The sequence below is a fragment of the Athene cunicularia genome, assembly GCF_003259725.1.
Source record: "Athene cunicularia isolate RWA chromosome 3 unlocalized genomic scaffold, athCun1 chr3_part1, whole genome shotgun sequence".
NCBI lineage: Eukaryota > Metazoa > Chordata > Aves > Strigiformes > Strigidae > Athene > Athene cunicularia.
The window spans coordinates 2094816-2118621 of NW_020799097.1; the positions used below are offsets into that span (position 1 = coordinate 2094816).

Here is a 23806-nt window from a genome sequence, read left to right on the forward strand (position 1 = left end):
ACATTAATTTTTTTAAAGTTAGCTATATTATCAGGCCAAACAGACAAGTACTTCTTTAAAAGCCAGTAGTTGAAAAAAGGTGAAAAATCATAGTTTCAATTGCACCACCCTCCACCCCCCATAAAAAAGCAGTGCTCCCAGTGCAACACCAGAGCTAAAATAATAGAAAAAATATGACTTGGCTTACCAGTCTCCCCTAGCGATTCTGATTAGCAGTATATGCCCCACTTCCAATACCTTTCTTTTAAGACTGTGCTAGAAGCTAAGATATGTCAAAGTAAAATAGATGATTTCACAGGGCTATGATCTGCTGGCTCTACAGTACTGTACTGACAACCTGCAGTCATAGGTACAGCCCTAGATGATGTGGTTAAAGGGCTGAGGGCAGCTATCACAAGCATCCATCCACACCCCATCTGCTTCCTAGGGGACAGAAGAGTTTAGATCTGCACGGTTATCCTGTGCCTCACAGATGTAGCAGAGGACTGACGATTAAATGGTCCAAGGAAATACGTGGTAACTTGACCACTGGCAGTCTTAGTGTTAAAGCAAACGTTGCTTCTGCTTTGACTGTGCATAAAGGCTCACACTTTCTTCACTGAGGCCAATCATTCACAGAATCCCAGAATCATTCAGGCTGGAAAAGCCCCTTGGGATCATCAAGTCCAACCCTCAGCCAGACTCTACAAAGTTCTCCCCTACCCCATATCCCCCCACAGCTCATCCCAACGGCCCTGAAACCCCCCCAGGGATGGGGACTCCCCCCTCCCTGGGCAGCCTGTTCCACTCTCGGACCACTCTTGCTGGGAAACATTTTCTCCTCCTGCCCAGCCTGACCCTCCCCTGGGGCAGTTTCCAGCCGTTCCCTCTTGTCCTGTCCCTGATCCCCTGGGAGCAGAGCCCAGCCCCAGCCTCTCTGCAATGTCCTGTCAGGAGCTGCAGAGAGGGATGAGGGCTCCCCTCAGCCTCCTCCTCCTCACACTGAACACTCCCAGCTCCTTCAACATTCAACATGTTTTATACTGGCACTTTTTTAAAGCAGAATGAAAATGCATACCCACTTCTCTCCATTAGCAAACACACAGTAGAAATTTAGAAATTCTACTTAAGTGTGACGTGATACTAAATATATATTCTTGATACTCAAAATTTATCATGATTCAATCTCAAAAAGGCAAAATCCCCTTCTCTCTCTGCAGATGCAGTACAGCTATGGTCAAAAGCAAACTTTTAGTCTCACTCTGGGCTGGGATGCACTTCCCACAGCTACTGTTTAACCAAAGGTGGGCAACTGCAGCCAGCTGCATGGGATTTTATGGTTATATATTCTCAACAGACCCTCTTCAGTCTCATGAACCAGGAAAGACTTCTATCAGAAGACATTGATAAAGAGATTTCCTCTACTGAACTTAGATCACTCTACAATTAATTCCCTTGCTGACAGTCCCTTAGTGCCATTCTTAAGTAGTTGAGAAAGACCTTGCTCTGTTAAACACGCAGGGGAATTTCGCACACTTCGACAGAAGTTTACACTGTGCACCACCTTGTAGGACCAGACCTGTTACGTGAGATTTATTGCAATCTTTGACTCTCCATAGCGTGTCCGTGCAGATGAAATGCCAATAATGCAATAAAAAATAATATCGAATCTGCCTGTGATAATGTACATAATGATTATGCCATATTAGATACGCATAATTTCAGCTGCTATTGCACTGAGAGGGCTTGCATTGATTTTTGTGGGTTAATGTAAAGAATATGTCTTAAAAGGCTTTTAGTGACATGTCTGAACCTGTGCTGTCAACTCCTGTTCTCCACTTCAGTGGCAAGGGTGTCAATTCTAGCCTCAGAAGAGGGTGAGGCAAAATTTTCAATAGAAACCATCTGCCAGAAGACAGAAGCAAAGAGAACAATTAATGGTGCCAGACCTAACACTCAAACAAACCCTTTAAAGCTCTTCAGTTATTTTCAGCAGCTATGAATACAGCCTTGCTGAACCCTGCACTTGCAGTTCCTACAGACCTGCTGAGGATTTCACAAGATACTCCTGCTGCTGCATCCAAGACCAACCCAACAGCCAGCATTCACTGCACCCTGTTCCAGCTAATCCGGACATCCTAGGCTGTGTCTAAACTAACTGCTTCACCTTCTGTCTGCTGTTAATAGAGATGGACTAGTTGTTACAGATTACGCTGGGTTTGTGTGGTGGGGTTGGTACTGGGGAAGGGGGCTACAGCGGTGGCCCTTGGGAGAAGCTTCATTGGAAGTTCCACCGGCTCCAAGTTGGACCCTCCTCTGGCCAAGGCCAAGCCAATTAGCGACGGTATCCACACCTCTGTGATAACGTATTTAAGAAGGGGATGCTGAGAGGGGGTTGGGGACTTGTGAGGAGGGATTATGAGAAGGAGACCCATGTGAACACCAGGGTCAGTGGAAGGAAGGAGGGGAGGTGTGCCGGAGCAGAGCCCCCCTGTATCCTGTGGTGAGACAGCAGGGCCACTCCCCTGCCACCACAGAGGTCACCGGAGGAGCAGAGATCCACCTGTGGCACTGGAGGAGGTAACAGTACCCGAAGGAGGACGGGACTCTGAGGGAAGAAGCAGCCCCCACTGTTGTAGTTTGGCACTGGGACGACTGCAACATGCAGCGGTGACCCACGCTGGAGCAGCCCAGGAACAGCTGCAGCCCCTGGGAAGAACTCATGACAGAGAAGGTTTGTGAAGGACTGTCTGCCGTGAGAGGGACACCATGCTGGAGCAGGGGAAGAGGGAGATGTTTACCCCACTCCTCCCAAGGAGGAAGGAGCAGCAGACTGACCATAAACTCCATTTCCTGCCCCTGTGCTGCTGGCAGGGACGAGGTAGAGAGATCAAGAACAAAGCTGAGCCCAGGAAGACTGGAGGGGTGGAGGGAGGTGTTTTAAAATGTGGTAAGCTTGTCACTGTCCCACTCTGTCTGTTGTGTCATTATTGTTAGTGATGTTCTTTTTTCTTCCCCTAACAAGTCTGTCTTTTGCCTGTAACTATAATGGGTAAGACTCCCCTCCCTGTCCTTACCTCGATTCCTGGGCCTTTTGCTTTATTTTCTCCTTCCCATTCCTGAGGGAGAAGGGGTGAGTGAAGGGCAGTGTGGTGCTCAGTTTCCTCTGGGCTCAAACCACAACACAGATATACCAGAACCCTCTGCTGATTATAGACATACCTTAAAATTTTAAGAAAAATTTAAGGTGTAATTGACACCAAAGAAGCAATCCCACTCTCTTCCCATGGCTGCTAATTCCCACCCGTGCTGCCATCTCCACTGTGTCAGCACTTAAATCTCAGCACTGGCAGAATGGAGAAGTATAGAAGGACTGAGCAGGCACCCAATTTTGGTCAGCTGGGATGAACCTTATCCTGTTTGCACCTTGAGAGAAGGAAATGATTTCCAGGCTATTACTGCGTGTATTAGACAAGATTTAAGAGGAAGAAGGCTTTTTCCATTTGTATGCCCAAATAATCTGTGTCTTTTCACCCTAAACAAACAAATGGCTGCTGAGAGCCTGGTCAACTGAAGTTCATTCTTAAATTGCTATAGAGGGAGTTCCAGAAGACTGGAAAAGTGCTAAGGTTTTACTACTATTCAAAAAGCTCTGGATACGTTTTTACATAAACATAGGCTGATTAACTGGATATCTTCTTAAAAATAAAATGCAGTGACTTCTCATACACTTTAAAAGATGAGAATTTCACTATGACTGCTCACGATGATTCTATGGAGAAACAGGTCAGACAGCTTTTCACTCCCTGATGAAAAAATGCTGATTTGTTGAACACAGATTTGACTCTGTGCCACTCAAGATATTGTGATCATTATATACTGTCTGTCAAATATAAACTAGATGAAGAGCTGGTTGGCAGCTTACAAAAACCACTAGTCTTTACAGAATCACCCCACTGTAGGAGCTTGTACTGGTTTTCTCAGGGATTAACAGTAGGACAAAAACTATCCAATGTCTTCAACAATTATCTGGAAGCAAATATAAGACGATGCTGATGCTATCTGATATGCAAATTATATCTAGTAACATTTGTGATGTGGTAAATAACAAGGAAAGGAAACTGAATGCAATTTTAACTATTTGGTAAGCTATTCAAATTATGCATCAGTACAAAATAATGCAAAGTGCACTGGACTGTATGCTAAAAAATGGGGCTCTTGGAGAGCATGTGGGACAAGCAACACTGTCAGCAGACTGAATAGTTCAGGTTTCATTTCTTGTTAGCAAACTGAGTAGGTCCCTAGGGTTTCACGTAGGCTCACGGTACATTTTCCTGCACTTGCTATAGCTGAAACTCCCTAACTGCTACCATTTCTGCAGGTTGCAGTGAGTGAGCACAGATCTGCTGCCTGTGGGCTGTGCTCTTACCAGGCAGTTCATTTACACACCATTCCCTGGCACAGGGAGGTAATTTCCATAAAACCAGGGACTTCACCACAAGTTTCCAGAGATGTGATCACCTTTGGAAAATGATGAAGCATGGCCAGTCTAACCTGATAAACTGAATCTCCATTTCATGTAAACAAAAAGAAAATGCTCTCAGTTAGCAAACTGCTTTTTACAGTGCAAAGTTTCTCACAGAAATACTCCGTTCCTATATTGTCAAATACTGCTGCTGTTCCTTCACTAAAAGATGACAAAAGAGCACAATCCAGGCCAGTATGAGGCTGATGAGAAAAAGGGATTTAAGGACTGAGACGTTGCATGTAGCTAAGTACAGCCATACTCTTAAGGATGGTTTATCCATTGCAGTTGTTCAGCTCCTGAGACCAAGCTTTTAAATGAAGGATGCTGAGAAGCAAAGCTCTTCAGAAGATACTCACCTTAGGGGAAATTACTTACTGATCGTGAACCTGACACATTTTCTAAATTATTTTTAAATATCTTCTGCTAATATTGCTTTTAACTATTTTGATAACTTCTGAGGCACACAGTACTGCAAACTTCAAGCCATTCTTTGCACTAAGAATTTATGGATCTAGAGAGAATTAATTTACTGGAAATTACATCTACAGCACTATAAAGACTTTGCCCTTAGCAGAGCAGGGTGGAAAAGTTGGCAGCCAGCTAGCTATCATTTCTCCCAAGGAAGGATGTTTCAGAAGTGATACAGAAGCAGACTGTGAACTGTCTGTAAAGACTCTTCAGTGAAATATAGATTTTAAAAAAAGTCACTAATGCTCTATTGTTTAACTCTACTGAAAATTTCCCATTTAAGGTGAAGGAGAATTTCCCAGCTGGTAAGTTAACACCAATCATTGATAACACAGAACTTCAGTTATTTTTCCCTAGTAATTATTGATACCTGTCCACTTACCAGATAGTATGTCTTCTCAACGCCCACTAAGCCAAGCCAATTGCTAGCAGAGGTACCTTAGTCCAGCTTCTATACTTCACCTCATCCCAACTAGAATAAACCCCTCTATTTTTTTTTTTTTAAGCAAAGACACTTCCCCCTACAGAAGACTAACAGAAGTCTTCTGGGGCTGTACCTGAGGGTGTGTTGTAAGTAGAGAAGATCCCGAAACATAGGAAACCTTTTCATAGTGTGACTGGATAATCCAATTGGAACTCCCAAGAGCGTAGCCTGAGCTGAGAGGAGTGACCTGCACAGCACCAAACAGCTCCTGAAACACACAGCAAGAGACATTAATTTGAGTGAGCCCCCAAGAAAGTCAGGTCATTTTATCATCAGTGATACTAATTTTAAAAGTAGTTCTGCTATTCAAAGCCTTCATGAAGCTGGTTTCCTGACCTTTATGTCTGCTGTTTTTATTTACTGATGTGTACCAGGACACACACTCTGAGAAAAGCTTTTCTTGAGGTCAGGCCTTCATAAAGTCTCTCTTCCATGTGAATTCTACGGCATCTAACTGAGTTCACAGTGAACTGTAACTCTAAATGGAGGAATCAACCAGGGTACTGATCCTCTGATGCCTTTGCTGTATCGGAGAAGCTTGTAGGAGCTTTACATCCTTGAAAACTCTATACTCCCATAATTAAATTTTATTGATACTGGTCAGCAGGAGAAAAGGAATTACAAGGAGTTCTCTACTGACAGAAAACTCTGTTTGGGTTATGCATTTTGCTGTCAAAAACATTCAAACTCACTCACTTTCTAACTTTTTTTTTTTTTTAAAATGTTACCTACTGTTGATTTTGAAACAACATCCTGCAAATTCAATCCAAATTTCAGCTTCAGTTCTAAGCATAAGCAACCTGACAGTTTCCTCCTTTCCAGGTGTCATTAGAAAGTTTATTGCTTTATCTGTACACAGTAACATGTTATACTTGTTTTGAGAAAGGAAAATAAACCTCTGTGTATACCTCACTAAATTGATCTACTTTCTGGTTACTGAATAATAGAACAAGCATCTGATTCATCCAATTGTAATGATTTTTCTAGTATCTCAATATGTATTTGGATGCCTTGCAAAAGGTGGCAGGGTCTCCATCCCTCAGAGTGTGTAAATCAAGACTCTACATTCTGCTGATGCGCAGACATGTAAAACAGACAACAAGCCATTCTTGATGTTGTCACCCAGTTTTGGGTTAAGTGGCTAATTAGGGTCTGATTCTTTTAAAAGTGAGCTTTGGGAAGAGAGAAAATGTATGTCTCTTTTCCCAATAACTATAAAAGAATGATTGGCTCAGACACACAGATCTAAAATTAGGCTGGGTGCATCCACACTGTGAGGATAGTCAAAACTGAACAGTAGCCACACACGGATACTGAGGAGTCCAAATGCCCTCAACCTGTCCAGTTGCTAGACAAAGCTGCAGCCTTTACTTATGTCAGCAGCCATGTCAGTGGAGGCTCAGGGTCTTTTTCACCAGCTGTAATGCAGCACCATACAAACCCAAATTCACCAAATTTAGCACACAACAGCACTGGTTACTGCTTCAAACTGTCTTACATGTAAACAGCAGTCTCCAAACTTCAGTGGCCCATTGCTTGGGTATATAAAAAATAAAAAGCTCTGGGTACACAACTTATTTTAACTCATCTTTTTATTTTTTATGACCCTGAGCAACAATAGGAGGTATCATGACCCGCATGCTGCCTACAAGGCATAAGGGAACACTGTACATGCAGACGACTGAACTATTGGTTCAGTTCATTCTAGAAACCACACTGGATAACAGGGGCATTATAGACAACAAATGTTATCTGGGAACCCTGGGAAAGGAGTTTTTGAAGTTCAGGTCGAACCATTAGGTTTTGTTTACAATCCCTAATTTGCAGTATAAAAGAAAGTGGAGGATAAAGCACTCAAAAGATTCCCAGAAGTGAGATACAGCAACTCAGAAGGGGATGTGGCTTACAGACGGAGAGGATGCATTCATTTGGTACATCCTCCCAGCTCTCAGTGGGCTAGCCATCAACTCCGAATATGAAGGTACACCACCTTAAAATTGACCTCCCTGAGGAAGAGGAGAAACAAATGGATACTCCCTGATTTCACCAAACAAGAACCCTTCCTGGGAGGCAGACTGAGGGACATTCAATATAATCCTGTCTTGCTTTCCTAGGCTAGGGTAACTAGATCTTGAGGGAAAATAGAAAAGGAAAGGCATTTCTAGAGAAAAGCTGGGAAACAACAGGTTGTTACTGTTTTCCTGAGGACAGCTTTATAGGTACTCACAATTTTCTGAGAATACCCCACCAGCTGGATCTTGCTGAGTGCAGCATTCACTTCTGGCATGGTGTAGCACTTCCTCCACATAGACACCTCCACTGCATCCTTCAGAGGGGCGGGCAGCACCCTGCAAAGATCAACGGGGCGTGCAAATTTTCACAACTTCCCCATGGACCACCATCTTTTATTCCCGTTTATATTCTCCAGATCTTATTCTCTTTTTTTTTCTTTTTAAATATGCCTGGTGCTTCGAAGTTATGAGCAAGACTTCCTGCCTGTTGAGGAGCAGAAGGACACTGCCCATTTTGCCTCACCCCAAAGACTGCTCCCCTTCAGCTCTCTTTGTTGTTATTCAGCCCTTTCATCAAAGAAGTAGCTGTGATGAAGGTGTTACAGCAACTCTTGTGGTATTTTCACCACTGATGAAAGACTCTGGCTGATCTGATACATCAACATGAAACACACCACTACAATTCGTAGAGATGACTAGGATCTTGGATCAGTGTCTATTTTGCATAACCTAAGAATTTGAAAACAAAAGCAATCCACAATCTTGTGATTAAAATACAGGTACCAGACCATGAACAAAGGCTGGCTCTGCTCCCATTTTTGTCACCAGTCTCTCACAAGAGCACGTGCCACTGCACCTCAGCTTCCTTGCCTTCAACTCAAGATACCCCACTTGCCTTCCAAGTGTACTGGCAAGGATACATTAGCTGACACTGCAGAGCTCCCTGAAATCCCCTACACGGAAGTATTTGAGATGTTTTACACCAAAGTAAAATCCATCCATTCTGCTCTTCACAGACATTGCAAGTTAGCTGGACAGCGTTGTCAAGGGAAGAAGTGAACTGTAATGGCACAGGCTGTAAGAGAGATGGCTAACTTCTGGGAAATAAATCTTCCTTAGCAACATGAACTGAGGCAGGAAGCAGCACAGCTGCCAAATGCGTAAGAAGAATAGGATTTTTTTTGTATATTAAACCAACGCTAAATCAAAGGCTAATTCAAACCAATTTCCAAAGATTTATGGAAATTGGTCAAGTTTCTTTGATCAATTTGTTTAAAGGAATTTAATTTATTGTTATATCTACTAGGTCAGTGAACTCCTCCATAATTTAAGATACTGAAGAAAGGATTAAGGCCAGCTATTGCCAAGACTGCTGTACAGGTCTGGTGCGATAACTGCAATTCCAGCACATGCTGGCTGAAAGCACACTGCGCTTAAGGAAACAAACAAAGTGTTCAAGGTCTTTTTTGGGAAGTCATAAGCAGCAAAAGGCCAAACAACGTGGATAGTTGTCCACCACTGCACTGAAGCAAATTGCCTGTAAAAGCCTTTAACCTACCATAAGAAGCATTTAGTGTTGGATGCTTTCAGGAGCTTCTCTTCTGGGAAGAGGAGAATATATCTCCAGGTAATGGAGAAAAGTGGGAATTGTCCTTGGTGACTGAAGTAAGTTTCTATTAGCCCTGACTCTGTGGCTACACTGTAAATATACTTGGATCCCTAACGGAGACCAGTGGCACCAGTCTCCAGCAGTTTCATTCTTTGCTGAGTGGCACACAGAGACAACAAGGACTGCTGGTTCCTCAGGGTGTGCCCCTGCTGGCATTCAACCTGCTGCCCACACTTTTAAAATTTGTACAGAAAGTTACTAGAGGGTATTGAAAAGTCTGGAGTGACTCTACTAACACTATGGCAACATCCTATTATGGATCACTCCTAACAACCAGATGTGTGTGGGCAGATGCCAGGACAGCCAATCTACGGCCACAAACAGGAAGGTATCATGAAGCAGCGCGGTCTGGTGGCAAGTATTCAAAAATTATGCTTAAGAAACTCAGAGGCTCATAACTGGACATCTGCACAGAGACAGTCCTTCCCATTCAATACAAAGGATAACATTTAATATATGGCACGACATGTTCTTGTTTGAAGGGAGAGGAAGGCAGTACCAAACTAGATCAGAATGCTGCCCTCTCTTGTCCACTACTCTGTTGCAGGAAACAGTCTGTTTCAGACACTTTATAGAAAGATGTAAGCAACCATCAAACAGGTAGTTGACAAAGTGTCTTTCATAAGGCAACCTTCCTCTTTAGCCCCCTGAATCCTAATCAGCCTGAAAGACATCCTGGATGAGCATCTACAGAGCTTCCATGAGATTGCTCATTTAAAATAAAAACCAATGGTAATAAAACTTGCTAAGCAATTAGTTCAGACTGGATTTGATAATGGAAAAACGTAAGCCACTATAATGAACTTATTATATTTTATACAGTATTTGCATTTAAAACGCTTCAATGCTTTATCTAATGAAGATGATAATACTTTGTGTTTTATACTAACTGTTCAGAGTAGAACTAGCTGAACTGTAAAGCTGTAATGGTGATTGATCAGCCTGAAAAATTAAACTTAGACTCAGAAGTAATAAGTATTCTGTTCCAGCAACAGACACCATTAAAAAAAAAAATTCACCAAGGATCACATTTTCTTAAATAACGGATGTCAGTCCAACCCTGCATGTGCTATTAGCCAGGTGTTAATTTGTGGCTCAGTAGATGTTTGCTCACATGCTATAATAATCAGTTCCATTCACGCTTGCATGACACTTGTCACCAGAAATCTCAAAACACTTTGCAAACATTAATTAAGTCCCTGTATACCCTCTATGGTGGATAGGAGCTCCATTTTACAGAAGCAGAGGGAACTGAAGGGGGAAACTCAGAGCACAGGTGGGGCAGAGTTGGAAAGGGGATTCAGATTTCTCCCTGTTCCAGCTCACAGACAACAGTGGTTTGTAGCAGCCTCAAGGCAGAGTTTATGATACACGGACTTACATTACTAAAGAGCTGCAGGGCTACCTATGGATATCTCCACTAGCACAGCATTTCTTTGCTCTGTCTCTACCTGGTATTTAGGCAAGGTGTGCATTTTAGGAAAGCTCTGGCGGACCCGCCAACAACATCCCATACTGTGGCAGTGCTCTGTGCTCTACAGAGGTCCTGTATGTGGGACAGGACACCGTCTGTCCTCAGGGGGTAGGTGCTTATACCTTCCTCCTACCTTCGCTGCCACCCCATTCCAACAGGTACTTGATGGCACCAAGGAGGAACTAGCAATATTAGGGTACCTCCCAAGCATTATGTGACAGAAAAATGCATTTTAAATATTGCTCCAACAAAAAGATTCCAGCCTTCTACAGCAGTTGAATCAGAACAAAGATTACCTCTGTGTTCGCCTCTGGAATAGTCAACAGCACACAAAGTGCTAGACAGCACTTTTTCTAAAATACGACCACCAGGAAAGTGACATTAAATGAGCTCTAAGATATATGATCCTCCTTTAAACCATGCATACAAAACACATGCAGTAGTGTGATGAGAATAATGGCTGCAGTCCTCTCTCTTCACATCACTGTGAGCTTCAGGAGTGGTTCTGGTCAGACCAGTGGACTCCAAAATTAAAAAAAAACCCAAAACACTATTCTGATCAGAGTATACATCAGCCAGCAAAAAATTCTGATCAACTTTATTGTCTTTGGCTTTGTTTTACATCTGTATTTTACTTGTCTTCTTCAGAAGAGAGTTATAATGCTAAGACTGCTCCTAAGCTCAGCAGGAGAGTACAATATATAGCTAAACATATGTTAATTTGGATTTTTAATTTCTTTGCTCTGTGATATTGAAAAATATCAAGACTACTTTTATAATGTATGAAATGATTCATTTTAGTAAACTTTAAAATCAAGTCACGTTAAGAATCAGGAGTAGAAAATGGGAGATCAATTAAAAATGCACAAAGCAGGTTTTAAAAATAACTTTCTAATCAACCGGCCCTATCTTTAAAATGTGCCAAAACCAAAACTGACTCCTCCACAGAACATGTTGTGCACCTAAAGCTGTTTTTATTTCCAAGGAAAGCATTATGGGCAATTAGTAAACTATATGGATAATTTTTAGATTACATAGGCTTTCAAAATTTTACATGTAGAAGACCTCAATTTTGAGTACCTTGTTGTTATGTATTGATGGAATAATGGACATGGAGTTTCCAACTAACCTTTTTTTTTTTTTTTTTTCAGAGTTCAATTTGCCGCTAAGATTTGAAAGGCCAAAAAAAACCCACCTCTGCTGTTCAAGTGCAAAAGAACTGCAGCCCTGGGAAGAAAGGTGGCACTGCTCTGGTTGGCCATCAGTGACCTCCAACAGTTGTGTCTTGGCTTTCTTAACATTTCAGCAAACATGAATATAAAAAACATTTTAAATTAAAATTATTTCAATACATTATGATGAAGTTTAAATAGCTTGTTAATTTCAACAATTTTTTATTATGTTAATGCAAAAATCTGCTGGGTTTACCTACCATCATGGAGCTAAACTCTGTGAGAGGAGACCAGGGGAGACTTTTATGCTATCAAGTCTTCCTTCAGGAATCAAACTCGTATGGTTGTTTGGAAGACCAACAATGTGCAAATCATTGAAGAAAGAACCAACTCAAGCAGCCATAGATGCAAACCTCTTCAGTTTTTTTTTCTGCTTAATGGTAGTAGCAGTCTCAAATGGTGGCAGCTGAGCCATCATTACAGTGAAATCTAGAATTTGGTCAGTGTTTTGGACAGTGTTTTAGGACGGTCACCCTTTCCTGGTGGCTGGCTCCTTACCTCTGCACCTCCTTGTTTTTCCACATGGAGGCAGACTGAGCCTTTGGCACACGTTCAATGGAATTCACCAGTTCTTCCATGAGAAGTCTGAAAAGACATCATAACTGAATTAGTATGGCAGCCCTTCAAACAGGAGAGAATTTTATCCCAAATGGTTCCAAAATATCACACAAATTGTAAAACTATTACAGTTTTAAAGAGAGGTCCTTCATAGAATCAGAGAATGGTTTGGGCTGGAAGGGACCTGAACAATCATCTAGTTCCAACCCCTTGCCATGGGCAGGGCCACCTTCCACTAGCCCAGGTTGCCCAAAGCCCCGTCCAACCTGGCCTTGAACCCTTCCAGGGAGGGGGCAGCCACAGCTTCTCTGGGCAGCCTGTGCCAGGGCCTCACCCCCCTCACAGGGAAGAATTTCTTCCTTAGATCTCATCTAAATCTACTCTCTTTCAGTTTAAAAACTCTCTTCCCACAGAGGCATCGCAGCAATTACCCTCACAAACATTAGTCCTGTTTCCCCACTGAGTGCATCAAGCTCAAGTCAGTCCCATTCTGTGTGCCTGGTTGCGACAGCAGAGCATCTGGCCCACTGGGTCACGGGTTATTTGGAAAGCAGTAGGACAAGAGAAACTCCCAAATCTCTCTCCTGCTGCACAAGATGATTTCTTCATTACTGACTGCTTGTCATATGGAATGAGACAAAAATATAGGAAGAAAACTTGTTAGCTGATGCCTGTTTATCACTTAGAGAAGCCAAGCACATTGTCAGAGTGAACTCTCCTCATATATAAATGCACAATACAGCACTTGAGACAGAAAAATATGCCAGGCATTAAAAAATGGCACTGCAGATCTTACTGCCCAAAATTAAACCGCATTGGTAACTGTATGCGTGCTTCTCCTTGAAGGTAGGAAATGGCAGATTTAACTGCAGAAGAATGGCATCTGGAATTACTTGGGGTGGGGAGAAGCACACCAGTATCCTCTCCAACAAGACTACTCTTGTTATCTTCAGCTATGGGCCAGCAATACCCCAGCGGTCTACTACTAGTTCATATTTATACAATTCCTTTCTCCTACAAGGGCCTTCAGTTTCTGTTTGTTTTTACACAAAGGGAGAATTACTCTGGCGTGGAAAGTTTGCACAGGACCTTTAACAGACAGATTCCTGCCCTAAAGAGCTTACAGAGTAGTTCAGATACCACAGCCTAATCTGGTTTCTAATTATTGAACATGGCAGCTGTTCTGCATGAGAGATGCACAGCACAAGTCCACTTTGACTTCATCAAGGGCCAAACCTGCAGCCTTTGGTATTGACCTACTCAATCAACAGACAACTTTTTTAAGGCAAGACTGCCAAATTTGATGACCAAGTATTAAGTTTCTGACTGCCCTATCACATCTTACATTTTCTACTCTAGTCTCATATATGTCTGCTGTTTTTCTTAGTGCTTCTCTTTGGCGTTCAGAGCTTATGTATCTCAACTATCATTTGAGATGAAGCCAGCTTAAATTCCCCTCCATGATGTGGAGAAAAGTGTGATTAAATTAATTTAAAATGCTGAAAAACTGCAAGGCAATAATCTTAAAATAATTTATTGCTGAAGATTGGTGATTCCTCTTTTGTTTAAGGGGAGCAGCGAGGAGCAGAAAAGATCTTTGGTTCATGGTTTTTGGAGGTCTGAAGTTGGCTATATGGTAACTGCCTCTCAAGGTGTCTCAGTCCACTCAAGATCTACTATCCCACATCCACTGCCTGGACTCAACACAAAGCACCTGCTGCAAATGTTGAAGACAGATGGTTGCAGAGGTTGGGAAACATTGAGTTAATATATTTGCAGCACTAAGGACTTGGCTGGCGTTCAGCTACTGCCTAAGAGCCTCTTCGGAACATTAGACACCGCTCCTCTACCCATATTGTCCTTTACACCTTTTCCTTAGCAGTGATGAAAGAGGAGTAGAGAATATTAAGGGGCTTTTTACCTGCCAATCTGAACAGTGGGCTCAGTGGCATACACTGTTCCAGTGAATCCTGTGTACTCTGTGATATAGGGCAATGCCATCATGCAGTGATAGTTTGAGATCAAGATTACATCTACCGTGGAGAGGTCAAGCAGCTCAGTCTGAAAACAGAGGAAAGAGATAAGCAACATGTAACCCTTTCATGCAGTTTAAGCAATGGCAAAAAAAAAAAACCAAACAAACTTTTTTAAAAAAAACACTTTATGTTGCAGGAATGTAAATGGTTTAGGAAAAAGAAGGCGGGGCAAGCATGTCTCAGCTGTGGCAAAAATTAACGTTTCCCTTAAATTAACAAGACTTATTTTAAAAGCTCCCTAAAATTCTTCCCTTCTCAAATCTGGAAAGGAAAGCATGTCCTCGGTTTGTCTGTCTTTCATGTAATGAAATGGCTGCCGTTAAGAGAGGCATGATGATTAGAGTTCTGTCAAAGAACTGATGCGTGCGCTTCCTTAGGGAGGAACACTGGGCAGGCACCAAAACTTCTGCAGTAGCAATTTAGCAGGGTGTCTCGTATTTTTATGTGGCACATGGTACCGTACCCCAGGAGAGTGAGAGAGATGAAAGTAGATTGTATTTATTCATATGCTTAAAATAATTCTCCTATTTTCCCAAACTAAATGCTTGGCATCTTCATCATTCACATTTTCTACAGCAAGAGATTAAGCTCATTCATAGGATACAACAAAACAGACGGGTGGGTCCAATGTGTTTTGATGTGACAGTTAAGACAGCAGTTCAGAGAGTGAAAGAAGATTTCACACATTGTTAAAGGAATTTTAATTAGAAATATTTACTGGTAATGCTTTAACACAAATGGTGTCAAGTCAGAAATTTACAAGATATATGACCTCTAACTCAGTTATTATAGAGCAGCTAATGGAATTCAACACTCATCAAGCACATATTATCTGATTACAAGGCTTGGTCCAGCAATTTGAATAAAAAAGGCAAGAAAGTAGGTCACTCGGCTTTTCAGAGGGCTGACACAGTGCTCTGGTGACAAGCTGCTTAACTCATAGCTAAGCGTTCATGGTTTCGATCCATGATCACAGCTAATGTTGGAGGCATGATCTCCAAGCTGAGTAGAGTAGGTGAAACACCATCCTCAGATTCATGACAGGGCACCCTTTTATCTTACGAAGCTTGCCAAGCAGAAATACACTCACTATGTGCTACCAAAGAGCCTGCTGATGCCTGCTCCTACCAAGCTGGCCCTTCAGGGCTTGGTTTCCAGCTGTGTCCAAACCATACAGAATCAAACAGGGAGTCACTCAGCCCCAAGCTGAACCCCAGCCCAGCTTGCCATCACAGAATCATGTCGGTTAGAAAAGCCCTTGCAGCTCCTCCAGCCCAACCATGACCCTCCCCCTGACCGTTCCCAACTCCCCCAGATCCCTCAGCGCTGGCTCAGCCCGACTCTTCAACCCCTCCAGGGATCCCGGGGACTCCCCCCTGCCCTGGGCAGCCCATTCCAACGCCCAACAGCCCCTTCTGCACAGAAATCCTTCCTCAGAGCCAGCCTGACCCTGCCCTGGGCAGCTTGAGGCCATTCCCTCGGGGCCTGGCGCTGGGGCCTTGGCTCCAGAGACTCATCCCCCCTCTCTGCCCCCTCCTGGCAGGGAGTTGCCGAGGGCCAGGAGGTCTCCCCTCAGCCTCCTCTGCTCCAGACTGAACCCCCCAGTTCCCCCAGCCGCTCCCCAGCAGACCTGTGCTCCAGACCCTGCCCCAGCTCCGTTGCCCTTCTCTGCCCACGCTCGAGTCACTCAATGGCCTTTTTGGGGTGAGGGGCCCAAAACTGAACCCAGGAATCGAGGGGCGGCCTCCCCAGTGCCGAGCCCAGGGCTCAGATCCCTTCCCTGTCCCTGCTGGCCACGCCAGTGCTGACACAAGCCAGGATGCCATTGGCCTCCTTGGACCCCTGGGCACACTCTGGCTCATTCTCAATCCCCCCATTATCAATCCCTCTCTGCTCTCCAGCCACTCCTCCCCACGCCTGTAGCCCTGCTGGGGGTTGTTGTGGCAGAAGTGCAGAACCCAGCATCAGGAGGATATAGACTACCACTTGTCAAGCTTAAGCATCCCACATCTCAGCATCGTAGAAGCATTTACTAATAGGATGAAAAGGGTGTCAAAACCAAAACAAAAGTATAATCTTCCCTGGGACTTGCGGCAATCTCACTAAAAGGGCCTATGAACTGAAGAGGTCTAAAAATGTTTCTTGACTGTGAAGTGAGAGAGACCAGAAGATTGCCAAGCAAAGAGAAGGCTGCACCCTGCACTCTGACATGTGGAAGTGTACTCTGTTGCTGAGACAGCCTCTTATCACCTTGTGGCTTCTGGATTCCATTCAAAACTTGGCTTTCTTTGGCAATGGTGTTCCTGGAAGTGATACTGTGATTCTCAAACCAACTGCTTTTGCAGACAAGTTTCTTCAAAAGAAGTGGCATGGAAAGAGACAAAGAAGAAGACAAAGCTTCTTTCACACAGGCTCCTTACACTGCGCTGCCAAACACCAGCAACATACTTCTACCCTGCTGATGCATTTGGCTGGCCATGACACCTGAACCCTCCTCCAGACAGGGAAGCCTGTGAAGCTAGAGATGCGAGCTGTGTATCACTAGAGGATCTGCTCCCAGAGGAGACTTGGCATCTGTAGGCAACTTTGGGAACTGAAGCATTTTAGAGGCCATTTGTAAAGTTCCTACAAGGGTGACATGCGTGGCTGGTTGCTGTCTTCTAGTTGTACCATGGACTGCTGGAAAACAGAGTTAGATTCAGTGATGACACTGGCATAACAAAGCAGCAACTTCCGATCAGTCATGTTTAGAGCTACACATGTGGGTAATTTCCAGCCCAACAAAGTAACCAGAAGGCCTAGCTGAAGCACCCTAAACCCCAGCAGATTATCATTCCTGTGCATGGCCTCAATTCTGAATGGAATCCAAAATGTACACTCAATCATTCCCAAAATCTGGGCCACAATGGGGTTTACAGATGCTTCCTACATATCTCCCTTCCACAGGACAGTAACCAGAAAGCTCACAAGAACTCGGAATTATTAGGGGTTTTTTTGTGTTTTTTGTTTTTTTTTTTTTTAAATCTGATTGGATTATATCCATTCCAGTTGGGGAAAACAAGCAATTACACACAGATCTGTTGATACCACTTGCGCAAACTATTAACAAAGCTGTTAACTTGCTTTAAAGAATCAAGATGACAATAGTCAGAAGCTGTAAGAGGTGAGTTTTGTGGAATCGACGAACAGAAGTGCTGTTGCGAGAACCCCAGAAAGCTGACAACCACCTTCCAGGAATGTTTTGTACTTCCTGTCAACAAGGTCAGGCAGAAAGGAAAAAAAAAAAAATCGCTGCCCAAAAGCAATCATCTCTGTCTTTGAAAGACAGAGAAAACATCCCAACATGAAATGAAAGAACTGATGTTATCACAGTCTGAACACAGCTGAGAAAAGAGGATACTATTCCCAGACTATTCCCCACCATTCACCCCCACCACTCTCTGCTCAGCTTTTTACTTCTTCGGCTTTCCTACATACACTGTTAATCTGATCAGTCAGGTAAGCTCAGTTAATTCAAACATTTTCAATAGTCTTGCTTTCTTTTTTTTAAAACCCAGGTACTTTAAAAAGAAAAACCCCCAAACCAGCTTGAGAAGCAGCCACTTGCAGTTATGTCAGTGGATGTGAAGGTACAGTTCTTCCCTCAAAGAGGCAGTAATGAATAGCTAAGAAGGCAGAAAAACTTTTTAACCTAAATTTGCTGCTGGCAGAACAGCACATCTGACTGCAGCCCAGCAGAATCAAACAGTGCCTTAACCACACGGTCGGCTCCCCAGGAGAGCTCCACTAGGCAGGTCATGCATCTGTGGTTAGAGACAAGCAGCCTTCCTTGTCTTCATTCACTGCCCTTATCTAGATCAGCACATGTATCCTGTCATAATCAAGTCCAGCTCAATCATATTGTCTTTGCAAGGTCCATAAAAAGGGACGGTTAAGTCTTTTTCTTCTCTGTGAGATATTGATCTGCTCAGAGACCAACCAGATATCCCAAAACCATTGTCGAAAAGGGCTGTTTCCATCCTTTTTCCAGTGTCATAGCTACTAGATGCACCTTAACAGCACAGAGGTTTTAGTAGTGTTATGAGTAGGGATAAATCAGCATGAATCTAATAACAATAATTTAGCAAGTTTCTCCCACATGATTGAATGGAGTCAGATTTCTCCATAAGGCTTTGATCAAACTCACCTCTGGTAAACAGAACTCAGGCACAGAGTCTACAAACACATGGCCAGAGCACTCCTTTAGTTCCTGTAAGAAAAACACATCAACAGAGAAGACACAAAAATACAAGACAATGTTACTCCAATGCAGCAGATTTTGCACTTTCAAAACCTTAACACAGGTAATTTCCAGCCCGTTACTACATTATGATTATCCCCTCTTCTAGATATAATTTGCTACAAGCAGATCTGCTGAAATTGCTTTTATGCAAGATGAGGCTGCTTGGTTCTTCAAGGGATCAGATGCTTGTTTGGAGGAACAGAGAGAACACTCTGGGAGGTAAGGAAAGGGACCCCAGTAACCACTGACTGGTTTTGCTGGGGTCATGAAGGAGGTGCTGTCCTGAGAAGATGTGTTTTCTCTGCTCTTCCAACTGCAGATGTGTTGGCTGGGCAACCTGTAACAATCCGAATTGACTTTGTCTACCAGAATCAGGAGTAAAGTATGAATTGAAAAGTGGCTCAGGAAGACCATTCTTCTCAGAACTGCTGCTCCTGGCCTGGAAGGTGTGCACAGCACCCTTATAGCACCCTGGCTGTCTTACAAGTTTGGAATTTAGTTTTGGTTCCAAGTAACATCAAACCTTTTCTGTCTTATTAGAAACAGAAGAATACAATTTTCAGCCTCTGCCTCACAGCATCTGATGAAACACCTTTTGGGTATCTAAGCTCCACATGGCACTTTTTGTTAGATTTCTCTCTAATGGATCTCTAGTCCCCTACTTTCTTCCTTTTTTTTCCAAGGCTGACATCAGAAATCTTTGTCACATGAAAAGTCACATTCTTCAAGATTATGTATGGAACAAAAATATTCCCAACTCGAGTCCTAACACACCTCACAGGCTACCTATCTCCCACTCTGCCTTCTCTTGTGGATGCTTCTCTTGCTTGTCCCAAAGCGAGTGGTCTCAGGCACCTTCAGACTGACAGAATTAAAAATTGAATCCAATTCTTAATAATTACAGTGCACCTGCCAACTAATAATGAATGAGCAATTACATCTAGTGGCAGAAGTCTCCTAACCTCATCTCAAGGGAGTTCAAAATGATTAAAACTAGATCGCAGCAAATTTCAATGCCTCTCCAGGACTTAAGTTTTATAACTGTCATCCAGAGAGTGCTATAACAGGAATGTCCACCCGACATGATAAAACATCCCCCTTTGACTCCTTCCCTTGCCTTTTTCCAGCATGGGTCAAAGAATTTACCATTCCATGCAGTCAAAATGGTCAAGGTGAAGGTAAGAGACGCTGCCTTTGAATTTTTAACATGCTTTCCATTGATGCTGTGCGAGTTTGAAGATTTCTCTTGAGCACACACTGCAGCAGCAGCACCACAGAAATTTAAGTATATCACATATAAAAATATATACAGCCTACCCGCTCTTTGGACAGAATGGAGTCCAAAGCTCTGAGACAAAGGCTGGGGTTCAGGAGAAACAAATTCCAGGGAATTCAAACTGGGCAACTCCATTCCTGTCACTGAGCCTCTGCGATTGACAGTTAGCATGTGTTCTGAATAGAGTTGTTACTATTTTACTAACAGAAATGCTGCCTATACAGTTTCTTTTGTCTCCAATGAGAAGAAAAATCAGGTCTTTAATCTATGATCTTCAGCTCTCTTGCCTGTAAAAATCAGATCAATCCATTTTGTCCACCTCAAAGTCCCCTACAAAAGCAACTGTTATTACTGTTTCCCTTTAATGTTCACATAGTCAGAGAACAGTCTATTAAAACGGTATTTTCTCTACTGATACCTATTGCTGCACACATTTGAAATGTATCTGCCTATTTTACTAACGTCTGACATATTTTTGTGTTCATTGTTCCCCTATGGCAGATCAAGCTGGATGCTGCAGTGCCTAGTTTTGGTTGAAGCCTTGGATAAATTCTGCCTACAAAACTAATGTAATGAAAAGGGGGGAGAAAAAGAAAATGTCGGTGTCTCTCATGTAGCTAAGTCCTGTGTCTTAGAATTAGGAGCCCAGAGATAATATCCTCCCTGCTATGTCCAGCAGCAGAACACACGTTGATTTCAGAGGCCAAAGACACGCTTTTCCTCTACGAGGCCCCCCCATTGGCAAACCATTCACTTTCTCATAGTCCTCCTGCCTAAAAAAAGGTATGATACCAACCTCATTTATAAGCATGCTATGAAGCTTTACTGTCAGAAAAGTGAGGCTGTTGAATAAAAGGCACTCTTAAGAAGGCAAAGCACTATTATTTATGGAGCTCCATGAAATAAGAAAATATTCATACTGATGATTTCTGCATTTTAAGAGGATTTTCTAAAAAGCTAGGCTGCCTCCGAAGACTGAAAGCCTCAGAGTTGCTGTTAGCATTTTGTTTCAAAATGTTCTGCTCAACAAGGACATCATGGCTGGTAAGAGTACACATAGAAAACTTTGCGATGAGTCAGCATGGAGGTATTGTTCCTGCAGCACAAGCTCCTTAACCTTTCAGGTAGCTTTTTGCACAGCAAGAAAATTCTAACCATTGGTACAGTACCTTGTCCAGAAACGTGCTTCCATCCTTCAAAACCCAACCAGGAAGTCTGGACAGCCTGGGGCTGCAGAAAGAGAAAAAAAATAATATTGCAATATGAATTATATCATTATCAGTCGCTAAGCATAGACCTTCTGTTTGGTGTCACACAGGAAGGAGAACACCATTTCTGTCTCAGGGAACTAACAATCTCAATAAAACAGACAGACAGTTTCACTGTTTAAGTGTTCAACTGAAATGACTTATACAAATCATGACTATGACACTTATAAGTAAAAAGAATAAGAGGACGACACATGCAGGGAATTTGATTTTAGTCATTTATGGTGAGAATTTCAAAAAAGCTCAGTGCTGCTTATGTTGCCCTGTGGTGAAACTGGCTGTATAAACAGAAGAAGTTAGGACAGCAACAAACTCTATGACTGAAACAGTAAAAAAAGCAGCGTAAAAGTGCACTGGGATAGAAAACGACAGACAAATACTCCCATTGGCAATGGCAGGGAGAGCCCAATGCTTTGGACTAAGTAATTTATAAACACAGAGATTGTGATTTTATTGGTTTCATGCTTAGGTCTCACCCCAAGACCCACACTAAGAGCTGTACAGTGTGTTTACATGGGTTGGAAAAACAAAGGGACAAGGACGTTTTGCTGCAAACTGCATGTTTTAAGCTGGCAGGTCTGGTACCACTCAGCAATGGCAGGGGCCCTTTTAAAAATTATTTCAAATGCTAATAAAGAAAAGTCAAAGTGGATGCTGTAATCCTGAGTTTACAGTAGTAATTGCTGCAGCATTTCTTGCTACCATATCTGGAGAGACATATTTATACTCCACAGTCACATTTGTTTTTTGGGTGAGCTTACAACTGAGCTCTAAACCCACTGTCTGCCCAGATTCAAGTACATCTGCAGAAATTCAGAAAAAGTTGAGGAAACAAGAGAATTGGACCCACGTGGAACCAAGCCCTGCAAGAACCTCAGATTTGGAGACAAAACTCAAGAAGCTGGTCGCATTGAAATCTGCAAGTGTTGCACGCTAAGCTCTACAGACAGGCATGCTTATATGCTGTAAGGGCTTTGAAATTTCAGATCTTGAAAGTAGGAAGTGATTCAAGGGCTCAGAGGACTGCTGTGTTCAGACTAACATCAGCATAAAAGAACAAATTCTAACTGGCACTCCGGAAGGTCACAAGGAAGGAAAATGGGGAAATCGAAGGCTCAAGACAAGTGAAGACAGAAGGTAAGGAGTGACAGCAGAAGGATATGTCATCGAGAAGCTATGCCAGAGAAGTGTAACCCCCTTTTGAGGATAAAGTCTGAAGAAGTCAGATGATAGAAAAGATGAAGTGGCTAAATGTACTCCCCACTGACACATTCAAAAGCACAACTTAAGAGCAGTATTTTGGAGACTGAAGGGGCTGAGTAGAACTGGTGCAGAGAGACTAAAAGAGCTATGGAAAAAGCAAGAACAAACCACTCTGATATGCAACAATTTTGACAGATAGGGGAGGAGAGGACAGAAACCTTAGCTGGAAGGGATATCTGGAGGTCTGCAGGCTCAAAGCCAGCACTACATCAGGTCAGCCACAGCTTTGCTCAGCCGTGTCCTGCAAATCCCTGGTGCATGAGATTCCCTAGAGCCTCTCTGGTGATGGGTGAAAGTGCTAAGAAAAACTCCATCACCGGGAGGCTAATGGCAAACCTGAGCCTCCCAAGACACAATCTGTGGCCACTAGCCCCTTATACTGCCTGCCACCGTTGAGAAGAGTTTGGCTCTATTGCCTCTGGAACTTCCTCTGAAGCAGATTAGGTGGCTGTTAGCTCCCTGTCTAGCCTCCTCTCTGCCACACTGAACAAGCCCAGCTCCCTCAACCTCTCTGTGTAGTCACAGGCTCCTGACTATCTTGAAGCACTCTGGACACCCTCTCCAGTTTCTCAGCATCTATCTTCAGGTGGGAATCCAAACTGTGGTTTCACCAGCACAAGGCAGACAGGAATAAATTTCCCTTGATCTGCTGGTCCCACTCCCCCTAATAGTACATTGTTTGCCTTATTCATGATTTGTACCAAACCTGGCATCCACTGAAGAGTATACAGGCTTGTCAAGAGAGGCAAAATTAGCAGACAGGACTTCTGTGAGGGTAAAAGTGCAATAAGCAACACAGGACAGAAGGGACTCTTTACCTTGAAGCTGAGAAGTTACACAGTTCCTGCCAACATAGTTTTGACATTGTAACAGAGTGATTGATTAATCCAAAATAGCTAGAACTGTCCCATAAATAATGTGAGCAATTGTGTCATGGCTAGACAGGAAAGGTTAAGAGCTTCCCACATGTTCGGTTTACCGTTTTGCATTTGACTTTGGAACAGGGGAGAAAATTTCAGTTGACAAACCTCCTCCAAAGTACATGAACTGGCATAACGTGTTTGGCAACCGGAGGTACTTTGCACATGCTCCATGGGCTACTGAGAACAGGGACTGCCATTTCCAGGACAAGGTGAACTATAAATACCCCTTGACCGGCTTTTTTTGAAGAGCAAAGAACCTTAAAAAATGTCCAGTCCCTTTAATGACACAAACACTACAGCACGTTCCCCTCTTATAGATTAAAGTACAGGTTCTCAAAATGTTTGCTCAAGGAG

General features: G+C 43.0%; 1 protein-coding gene across 1 annotated transcript in view; it reads right to left on the minus strand.

Annotated features, from left to right (window-relative positions):
- The window catches only part of INTS9 (integrator complex subunit 9), a 57628-nt gene that overhangs the window by 27464 nt on the left and 6358 nt on the right, over positions 1-23806 (minus strand). Inside the window, exons 3-8 of the mRNA XM_026846376.1 lie at positions 21168-21228; positions 18627-18689; positions 14326-14465; positions 12345-12431; positions 7687-7807; positions 5533-5667 (exon numbers count right to left, since the gene is read on the minus strand). Coding sequence (XP_026702177.1) covers positions 5533-5667; positions 7687-7807; positions 12345-12431; positions 14326-14465; positions 18627-18689; positions 21168-21228 — 607 coding nt within the window. The remainder of the gene's footprint in view (positions 1-5532; positions 5668-7686; positions 7808-12344; positions 12432-14325; positions 14466-18626; positions 18690-21167; positions 21229-23806) is intronic.